General features: G+C 40.2%; 1 protein-coding gene across 6 annotated transcripts in view; it reads left to right on the top strand.

The window, feature by feature from the left end:
- Positions 1-9,379, top strand: part of CTNND2 (catenin delta 2) — a 936,097-nt gene that overhangs the window by 905,167 nt on the left and 21,551 nt on the right. For all 6 annotated transcript variants that reach the window (XM_019541636.1, XM_019541627.1, XM_019541621.1 and 3 more), the window contains one exon: positions 5,222-5,348. In XM_019541636.1, the coding sequence (XP_019397181.1) occupies positions 5,222-5,348 (127 nt within the window). The remainder of the gene's footprint in view (positions 1-5,221; positions 5,349-9,379) is intronic.

Below are 9,379 nucleotides of genomic sequence, written 5' to 3'. Positions count from 1 at the left end.
GCAAATTTGAACAGGGTGCTTTTTACCCCCTCGTCCAAGTCACTGATGAAGATGTTGAACAGTGCTGGCCCAAGGACCGAGCCCTGCGGAACCCCACTGCCCACATCCCTCCAGGGTGAAAATGACCCATCCACCACCTCTCTCTGGGTGCGGCCCTCCAGCCAGTTGGCGACCCATTTGACTGTAGGTGTCAACACCACAGTCCCCCAGTTTCTTAATGAGAACGGGGTGAGAGACAGTGTCAAAGGCCTTCCAAAAGTCTAGAAAGACTACATCCACTGCTCCCTCTGCATGTAAGGATTTGGTGACCTGGTCATAGAAGGCCACCAGGTTGGGTTTTTTCACTGGCATAAATCAGTAAAGAGAGACTCAAGCCTTCCTTTAAATAAAGAGAGAGAATCACATAGGAAGTCAGAATAGAACCCAGATTGTCTAACTCTGAGCCCTTGCTTTATGTCCAAGACCGACCTTCTCCTGTTAATCACATTAGTCTCTTCCAAGCTTTAAAAATGTTTCCACTTATATATGTTCATGTCTGTGTTATTAGAAAATTCAATTTAAACCCTAGCAGACCTTATCTTCCTGGAGAGTGTAACAGCTGCAGTCAGCTGAAGTCACAGTGTGTGTCTCAGCTTGCATGGAACTAGCAGTGCCTTTCCACTCAAAGGATCTACAGTTGGACTTGCTCTCAGCAAAGAGGAAATCTGGCATTTCAGAGAATAAACTCACTCTATTCAAAAGCAAGCTTGATATTTAGGGACATTGCAACTTCAGCTAGATTTATACCCATCACTGCTAAGAAAGACTGCAGAGCTTGTTTGGAAGAAACACTGGATGTGCTCTGAAATGCCAGAGGAACTCCACCAACATGGTGCCCAATATCCCTCCCATGGAAAGTTTGTGATAGTTCAGGAAGAAAGGGATAATATTCACTTGCCATTAGAATTCCAGAAAGAGTATATAGGTATTGTACATGACACCAGAGACAAGCAGAAAGAAAACTTACTTCTTCTTTCGAGAGCTATTTCAAGCCCAGCTGTAGCTACTTTAGAACAGTGTCATGATACAGAATACACACGAAACAAAATGGATTGTTTTCAGGTTCAGTGTCCAATGGGACACTAAACATTGAAGCTAGAATGATCTGAGTTGTGGCAGATAACAGAACCGGGAGCAATGGTCTCAAGTTGCAACAAGAGAAGTTTAGGTTGGATATTAGGAAAAACTTTCTCACTAGGAGGGTGGTGAAGCATTGGAACTGGGTTACCTAGAGAGGTAGTGGAATCTCCATCCTTGGAGGTTTTTAAGGCCTGGCTCAATAAAGTCTTTGCTGGAATGATCTCACTGGGGAAGGTCCTGCTTTGAATAGGGGGTTGGACTAGATGACCTCCTGAGGTCCCTTTCAACTCTACTTTTCTATGATTCTATGATTTAAGATTCTGAAAACATGTGTTACAATTTACTTGTGGAGTGAAATAGACATCTTTAAAATGTGAAAAAAAACAGTTCATGTTTCCATTATTTTTCTAGACTTCATTGCCAGTTTAAAGGCACAGTAATTTGTTCGGGTTTATGTACACGAAAGAGAGGTGAGGGAGGACAGGAAGAGGTTAAGTGTGAGGTCTGTATAGCATTTGCCTTACCAAAAAAGAAATGTAATTAATTAGAGTTTTCAACTCCCGCTGTAAGTATTTGAAGGTTCACCTCAATGCCAAGAGCACAGTAGACTATCTACAGTTATTTCCTAACAAAAATCATGTACCCATCATGCTTCAGCCCAGTTTGAAATAAATATCCACTGTGGAAAGGGATTAAAAACAAAACAAAACCACTCTTTCTTAATAGCATGTGTACTCTGAAGCACCATCAATGTTTTGGATACTTCAGTTAAGTATCTCTCACCATATCCTTCAGAGACTAAGGCAGTGAAGGTTTCACTATAATGGAAGAAAAGGCTGAAGCTCTTGTAGGGAAACCTGAAAGCTTTCTGCATACTTCAGGTGGTACTCTTTGCTCTTCATGAGGAAGCCTAAGGACCCAACACAAACAAATAGAAAGAGTTCCGTGGGCTTTTTTCTGCTTCTGGCAGCAGGTCTTCTGACAACACGTAAATCCCATTATTCTCTTAGTATCATGCACTAGGCCTAGGTCTTGGTCACTTGGAAAGAGAATTAAATAAATACATAATCAGGAATTTACAACACATGAGAGTTGCTAATTTCAGGAGAATGGAGGAAGAGAGCCATCTGTGCTTCTCAAGAGTGAACCAGTGGTTTTCATGTGTATTAATTGCTTTCTTCTCACAGAAGATGGGTTGTTGTATAAAATAATGTTAACTGGGATGTGTATGTGATAAAATTCCATACGTTTCTAAGCAGGCTATGCATAATCCAATATTGTAAATGGGGAGAAGCTGATAAAACATAGGTGGTAGGCCACAAGAAGGAGAGAGCTATTCACAATGACAATATTAGCTTTTTGACGGATTAATTTTAGTTTTATGTCTCCATATGCTTTAAGCAGTTCCATAATTTCTAATTTGGTGCATCATTAATTAAATACATTACTTAGGAATCCAGAGTTTGAAAGGCACAGCTTCTAAGTCATCTGCCTGCTGAAAATCAAAGATAGGATTTAGAAATTGCTTCCTTGATAATAAGGATTAATTGTTTTGAGTATTTTCTTAGGCCCTGTTGCTTATCTGTTTTTCTTTCTTATGTTTTCTTGTCTGACCCGCCACCTGTCTGCCATACAGATTAGATCCTGCCTATAGGCACAACCATTAGGGCTGTGCGAAGCTTCAGTCCCTGATTCAATTTGGTGGCCGAATCTCTGAATCTGAATCAAATCAGAGGACCCTTTAATCTCTCCAAATTGAATCAGAACCCTCCAAAGCGATTTGGAAAGATTTGAAGATTCGGACATAGACGCAGCTTTAAATTTTTCTTCTACATACCTCTAGGTAGCAGGTGGCTCGTGAATGCTGTGATGCTGGGGCACATGGAGTGTCCCACAGAAGCATGGGGGACTCCTCAGCATGCTTGGCAGCAGACCCGGAAGCGAACCAGAAGCACTTCTGGTCCACCTCCGGGTCCACCAGGGAGCGTGCAGCTCCCCACCCTGCCCATCCCATTCCCTTCACCATCTCAGCAACTGGTGCCCCCTAGGTCTGGGGCAGGGGGGCCCTGCGGTCCTGCTGCAGCTGATTGCTGAGCCGGGGGGGGGCCCAGCACATTCCCCAACAGTTCGCTGCTGAGCATGTGGAGCCCCCCCACCATATTCCTGTGGGACACTCCATACACACCAGCTTCTCAGCTTTCACAAACCATGCTAGTACCTCAAGGTATATAGAAAAAACATTTAAAGCTGTGCGTGTGTCCGAATCGCTGATTCAGCATCAAATCTTCAGATTCAGCCAAATCGGGCACAGTGATCCAAATTAACTAATTGAATCACTGTCCCTGATTCGGGCCAAACCAGAACCGAATAGGGCTTGCTTCGCACACCCCTAACAACCATGCTTTTCCTCCTATCTAGCCACTCCAAAACAAATATTGGTCTTGTCCACAAAAGCCAAGGCCCAGATCTTATTTTTAAATTTCCCTTTTCACCGTATCTACTCCAGCTGCGTGGCTGACACAGCCAACTCTAAACGAGTGGACTATGCAAACAGTATAGAGGTAAGAGTTTTGCATTCAGAACATTTAATTGTGTCATGATTATGTCTACTCCAGTTTCCTAATATTTTATGCAAATAATACAGTGTAGGTAAAAATCTCATGAGCAAGCATTTTCTTTGCTTCCACTGTTTAAACAAAATGGCACATACTTGCTCTGCTCATTTTCTGAGGGTTCATATGTGCCAATTATTCCCATATAACAAAATAACCAACTGAAAGGGAAAACTGCACCAGTTTTGGTAATGTTTTATACCGAATACTTTTTTCATGCTTGTAAAAATGCCTTCTACTTTTTTTAGCCTCACAAAATTCTTTGTGCCATCTCATCAGGCATATGATCCAAACTTATTGAAGTCAGTAGAAAAAACATTTGGAGAGCATTTTTATTTAAAAGGCTTTCATTGCATGATCAGGCAAGTAGATTTTGTGCCCAAGTTCATATTACAGCTTCAAAAACATGAGGAACCATTGATGAAGACATTTGTCATCGGTTAATATTTTGTGACATCTGAAATAGTATTATGTAATGTTATGAAACAGTATCAGTTACAGAGAGCTAGACTACATCCCATTATGCATTCTTGCTACTTTAATTATTTAAGAAAACGTGACTATTTTATATTAACCAGTATATTACATTATATTAGATAAGGTTATGTTACATCAAATATAAAGCAGCTGTAGGAGCTCTTATGTTTCATTCAAGTACAAACTGCAGCAGCTAACTTAGAAATGTTTATGTTACTAGATATTTCAAGTTTAAATACAAAGGGCATTAAGCTTTGTGTGGTGGGTTTTTTTAATTTTTGGTTTGGTTTAGTTTTGGTTGTGTGTGTATGTATAACTCGGAGAAAACTTGGCAAGGAAAATGGGCACCATGTTATAATAATGGAATACTACAATGAACCAACTCTGTTTTTCCAGTTTCTGAATAAAAAGGTATATTGAAAGGACTGGAGGTATATGAAATACAGCAAAAATGAAATCTGAAGTCTTACTGTGTTAGAAAAAAATTAAAAAACTTCACACCGAAAATTATTTTCAGGCAGAAAGCATTTTCACTGTAAAAAAAGCCAAGTTTTTTGTGACTGCATATTTTCACTGCCAGATTGCCAGCTTCATGGAATTTAATCAAAATGTGAAAATTAGAAGTATGGCAAAACTGTAGAATGAAAATGGAAGAAGAGTAATAAAACATATTGTGTTCAATTTTTCCATCATTTTGAGTAGTCTGTGCTTTTCTTTTTGTCTCAGTTATTTTAGTTGGTACATCACTGCAGGGCCTGAGCCCCATATTACATCTTGGCAGGCCTGAGCACATTTGGCACTCAGTAAATATGAGGAATGAAGCAGCCTCACTTTGGAAAATAGAGTGTCTGTGGTGATCTAATTTGTGATTACTGTACTTACTAATTTTTATTCATTATAAGTAGCAAAAACAATGACTAAATTCAATGTTTCCTTTACATAAGTTAGCGTGTTGTACACCTGAATCTTTTTCACTGACACGTGTCCCAATGTTTGATGTTGCCCTTATGCAGGATGGATGGTCACAGTATCACTTTGTAGCTTCATCTTCAACAATAGAGAGGGATCGGCAAAGACCATACTCTTCATCACGCACACCCTCCATCTCTCCTGTGCGCATGTCTCCTAACAATCGCTCAGGTAAGACCATGCTTACAGGACTTAAGTAAATAAAGATGTAATCCATCAATGTCGGTCTCCATCATTAAGCACTGTCAGTGACATCTGGATGCATTATTAATCATGATGGAAATGTGTGAAAAACATTTTTCATTCTTATGAAGTTTACCTGTTTAAAACACTGAATGCTTTTTATGAGAAAGTTTTGTAGAAATAGTGAGCAGGTAGAGTATTCAAGGGAACGTCTTCCTGTAACTGTCCATTCAATATTTTCCATGTGCTCTCACCAGTTATGAGTATTTGATTGGGAAAGTGAAAAATCTTAGTGCTGTTGTACACACTGGCTTCATACAAATGTTCAGTTCTAGCGGTGGAAAATTTCCACTGCTAGAAATGATTCCGGGCCAGGAAGCATGCTGATGTTCAGTCTGCAACCACCCCATTTCCACTGGTCCTTGTGCCTTCCTAACTCTAGGGTGATCTCTGTCTGAGGAAAGTGTGGGCTGCTCCAGTCCTCCCATTCCTGGACACCCTCTCTCTCTCTCTCTTTCTCCCTCTTTGGTTAGCTTATAAGATGCCAACCTACACTGCCTTCTACTTACCCGTAGTCACTTAGCATCCAGAAAATCTGACCCTGAGCTTTCTTCTTTCAAAATCTTGCCCTAAGTATCTCCCATTTCTGTGGTTCAGGGAGGGCACCTTTCTTTGACTAACATATGGGGCTTCCCTCTCAGAGTAAGTAGTGAAAACCCTTCTCAGTCTACCATCAGCAGACAGTTTCATGCCTGCTTCTAATAAAATCTCTGTAGGAGTCCACTTCTGGATTTGAATAATTGCTAGAAAGCTGTTGTTCTGGAGAGGGAGGATGGATGTAGTTCCTGCAGGGAACAGAGAGACGTTTATGTCTTATCATTTGATTGTGTACAAGAAGCAGCATGTTTAACATGATGAGGAGTATGTGAAATAATGTGGATTTTGATGCCTTAGCCTCCTTTGAAGCTGTGTGCTACATACTATCCTATTACAGTCTGGTGAGGGATGCACATTTCAAAGCCATATTCTGATTAGCTGACTGGGTATTTTGGATGACATTGCATTTCTAGGGAATGAAATTAAGGGAAGACAGGCAGAACACTGGCCCTCCTCCAGTTCTCTGGGATTTCTCCAGAGGCCCATGATTTTTGATAGACCTTTGCCCGGGGCTCTCCAGTTACTTTGGCCACCTCCTGTAGCACTGTTGGGTGGAATTCATCTGGTCCTGCTGATTTATATACATCTAATTTCTTTAATTGATCGTACACCAGTTCTATGGCAATGGTGGGAATGGTGTCAATCCTGCCCTGCTTGTTCTGTGCCCTACCTGGCATGTTGTTCCCCTTGGTCTTGTAAAAGACCGAGGCAAAGTAGTCATTTAGGAGTTCCATTTTTTCCTGAGTGGCAGTGACCAGGTAACCTGAAGCATTGAGAAGCGGCCCCACACTCCCATTAGTTTTCCTTTTACTTCCTATGTAGCTAAAGAAGGACTTCTTTTTGTCCTTGATTCTTGTAGCTAGTTTTAGTTTGCTTAGCTTTTTTGATCAGAACTGAAGTAAAGTACTTAACTTGGTTTGATTTTTTTCTGTCCATTTTTGTGATGCTTTTTGATAAATTCTTGGGTTGACATCTTAGCCCTGCTACAGACAGTAAAAGGTCTCCCTTTTAATTAAGGGGAGGCAGGATTTCACTCCTGACCTTGAATGCTAGCAAGTCAAGGCAGAACTCTTAAGTGACCTACTATTTAATAAACCAGACTTGTCACTCTTCACTTCTTGATCATGCAGTGCAAGTTACTATTTTTTAAATGAAGTGCTTGTGTCATTTTCTGAACAAGGAGCTAGGTTTGATTAACCAGTGGTCCTTCAACATTCTGGTCTATGATCAACAAAATAGCCAATATGTCTACACTTGACCAGCCCTACTGATATATTAATTGGAGTATGCTAAAAATAGCTATTCAGTTGAACCTGTTATGGATATATAAAAGTTGGCTAGAAAAGAACGTGTCAAAATGTTTCTCTACTTTTCATTAAAATATCCTGCTAATTTTTTTTCACCAAAATTGTTTAACTGTGCGTGGATGTAAAACATTCCAGGACTTCATTCCATGTGCTGAGAAACGTAACCCTGGCATTTTTCCTCATGTGCCAAAGGGGCAAAGTTTTTGGCTTCTGCCCATCTGTCTTGAGAAGAAACATGGGCATCTCTTCTGATACAGAAAAGTAAATGCCAATATTTGTAGAAAATCCGTGATGCTACTCAAGTGCTTATATTTAGCATCTCTCCTAAGTCTTGCTCAGACTTACATATCTGAAGTAGCTAATTATTATAAGTGCCTGTCTTCAATACACACACACACACACACACACACACACACAGAGTCCTCATTTAGTTCAGTGGTGGAAGTTGTACATATTTATACCTGGGGTGAATTTAGAATTGAAACCAAGTTCACACAGGAAGCCAGGTCCAATGTGAAGGTTTATTCATAAATTCAGTATGCACTTTGGGGCCACTTTGTCTAAAAAAAATCCTTAGCATGCTGAGATTTTGAAAATCTGGCCACTTCTGTCCACATCCCAAATGGGAGCTGAGCTCTGGGAAAATTAACCATAAAATGGTAAAAATGGCTTATTTGTTTTTGGTAACACTGTAGCTTTATAGGAAGCATAGTCTTAATATGCTTTGATATACTTCCTTCAGTATTGTTCCCTGCTATGTGTGTGTATGATTTAATTAGTCTATAAGGTACAAATCTATATTGCCTTTTGAAAGATATTCCCATAAAAACTTTGATATGTTAAAGTTTGGTACAGGTGGCCTCATTTTGTGCATGTTGGAATTCTTCTGAAGGGAGCTTCTTTCTTTTTTACTGAATCTCTGTATCTTGGGTCAAATCTCCTGTCTGTAAAGACAGACTTAGTGAGATTCCTTTGGTATTTGCGGATAAATAAACAACTACAAGGGAAAGGTGTTGACAAAGTGTAAGTGCTGTACAAGAAAGGGTTGTGCAGTAGCTGTTGGCATAGCACTTTGAGCCAGAGGCTTCTCTTTACAAAGGGAATTGGTTAATACAACCTGTGAATTTTGTTGCATTGAAAATGGCAAAATAGCTACAAAAGACTCAAGATCACATTAACAGTTATTCGGTTCCCTCCAAATACCCTTGTGCTTGATGATAGTTTGCTCCCAGCTAGAGTAAGCATGGAGTGCAGTTATGAGGGTTTTGCCATGGAATTATCAGCAGTCAGAATTGTATTTACCACCAGAGACCTCATCAAGTGTACCATGCCAATACAAGAGCTTTGTCTCACTGGCTGCATTCAGGGAGAACAATTCTATTGACATCCCTTTAATAGAGATTTAACCTTGAATATCCCTTGGTGGCAGATTGGCTGATTTCTAGTTAGATCTAAAAACACAAAAGTGAAGCTGCCTAGGATTAAGTACATTTGTGGCAATATTTCTACGCCTTAAGCAGTTTTATTTATTATAAAGGGTTTTTTCTTTTGGATTTCCAGCTGGATAGCAAAAGAAAAAGACTAAGTTTGATTATTTTTCTGCTAAACCAATGATTTCCCCATATTAAGAGCCTGATTTATAAACAATTGTTAAAACAAGAAGCCTGCTATTAGCTGGAGCAATAGCAGCAGAGAAAATCTAGATTGGAGATGAGGAGGAGGGACGTAATAGCCCTGTTGACTGCTTATGTTGTGATGATGTTGAATCAGCACCGTATTAAAAGCAGCCGCTATTTGTCCATCTCTCAGGGCTCTGCTTCTAGACTGACTGTCAAGTGGGATTAAAGAGCCCGGTCTACCCTATCATGGAGTAGGCTTCAATTCCACAACTTCTTAGAGGCATTTCCCATGCCAGGGGTAAGACTAGAAGGTGTTCTTCTACATGAAGCCATTTCCACCCAGCAGCTCCTACAACCAAGCTGGTTCTATACATATTGGCACCTGCCTTCCATAGATTTCATAGATTTCATAAACATTAGGGCTGGAAGGGACCTC

This window comes from Crocodylus porosus, unplaced genomic scaffold, assembly GCF_001723895.1.
Source record: "Crocodylus porosus isolate Cpor-Errol unplaced genomic scaffold, CroPor_comp1, whole genome shotgun sequence".
NCBI lineage: Eukaryota > Metazoa > Chordata > Crocodylia > Crocodylidae > Crocodylus > Crocodylus porosus.
This window is presented reverse-complemented; position numbering and strand designations above follow the sequence as displayed.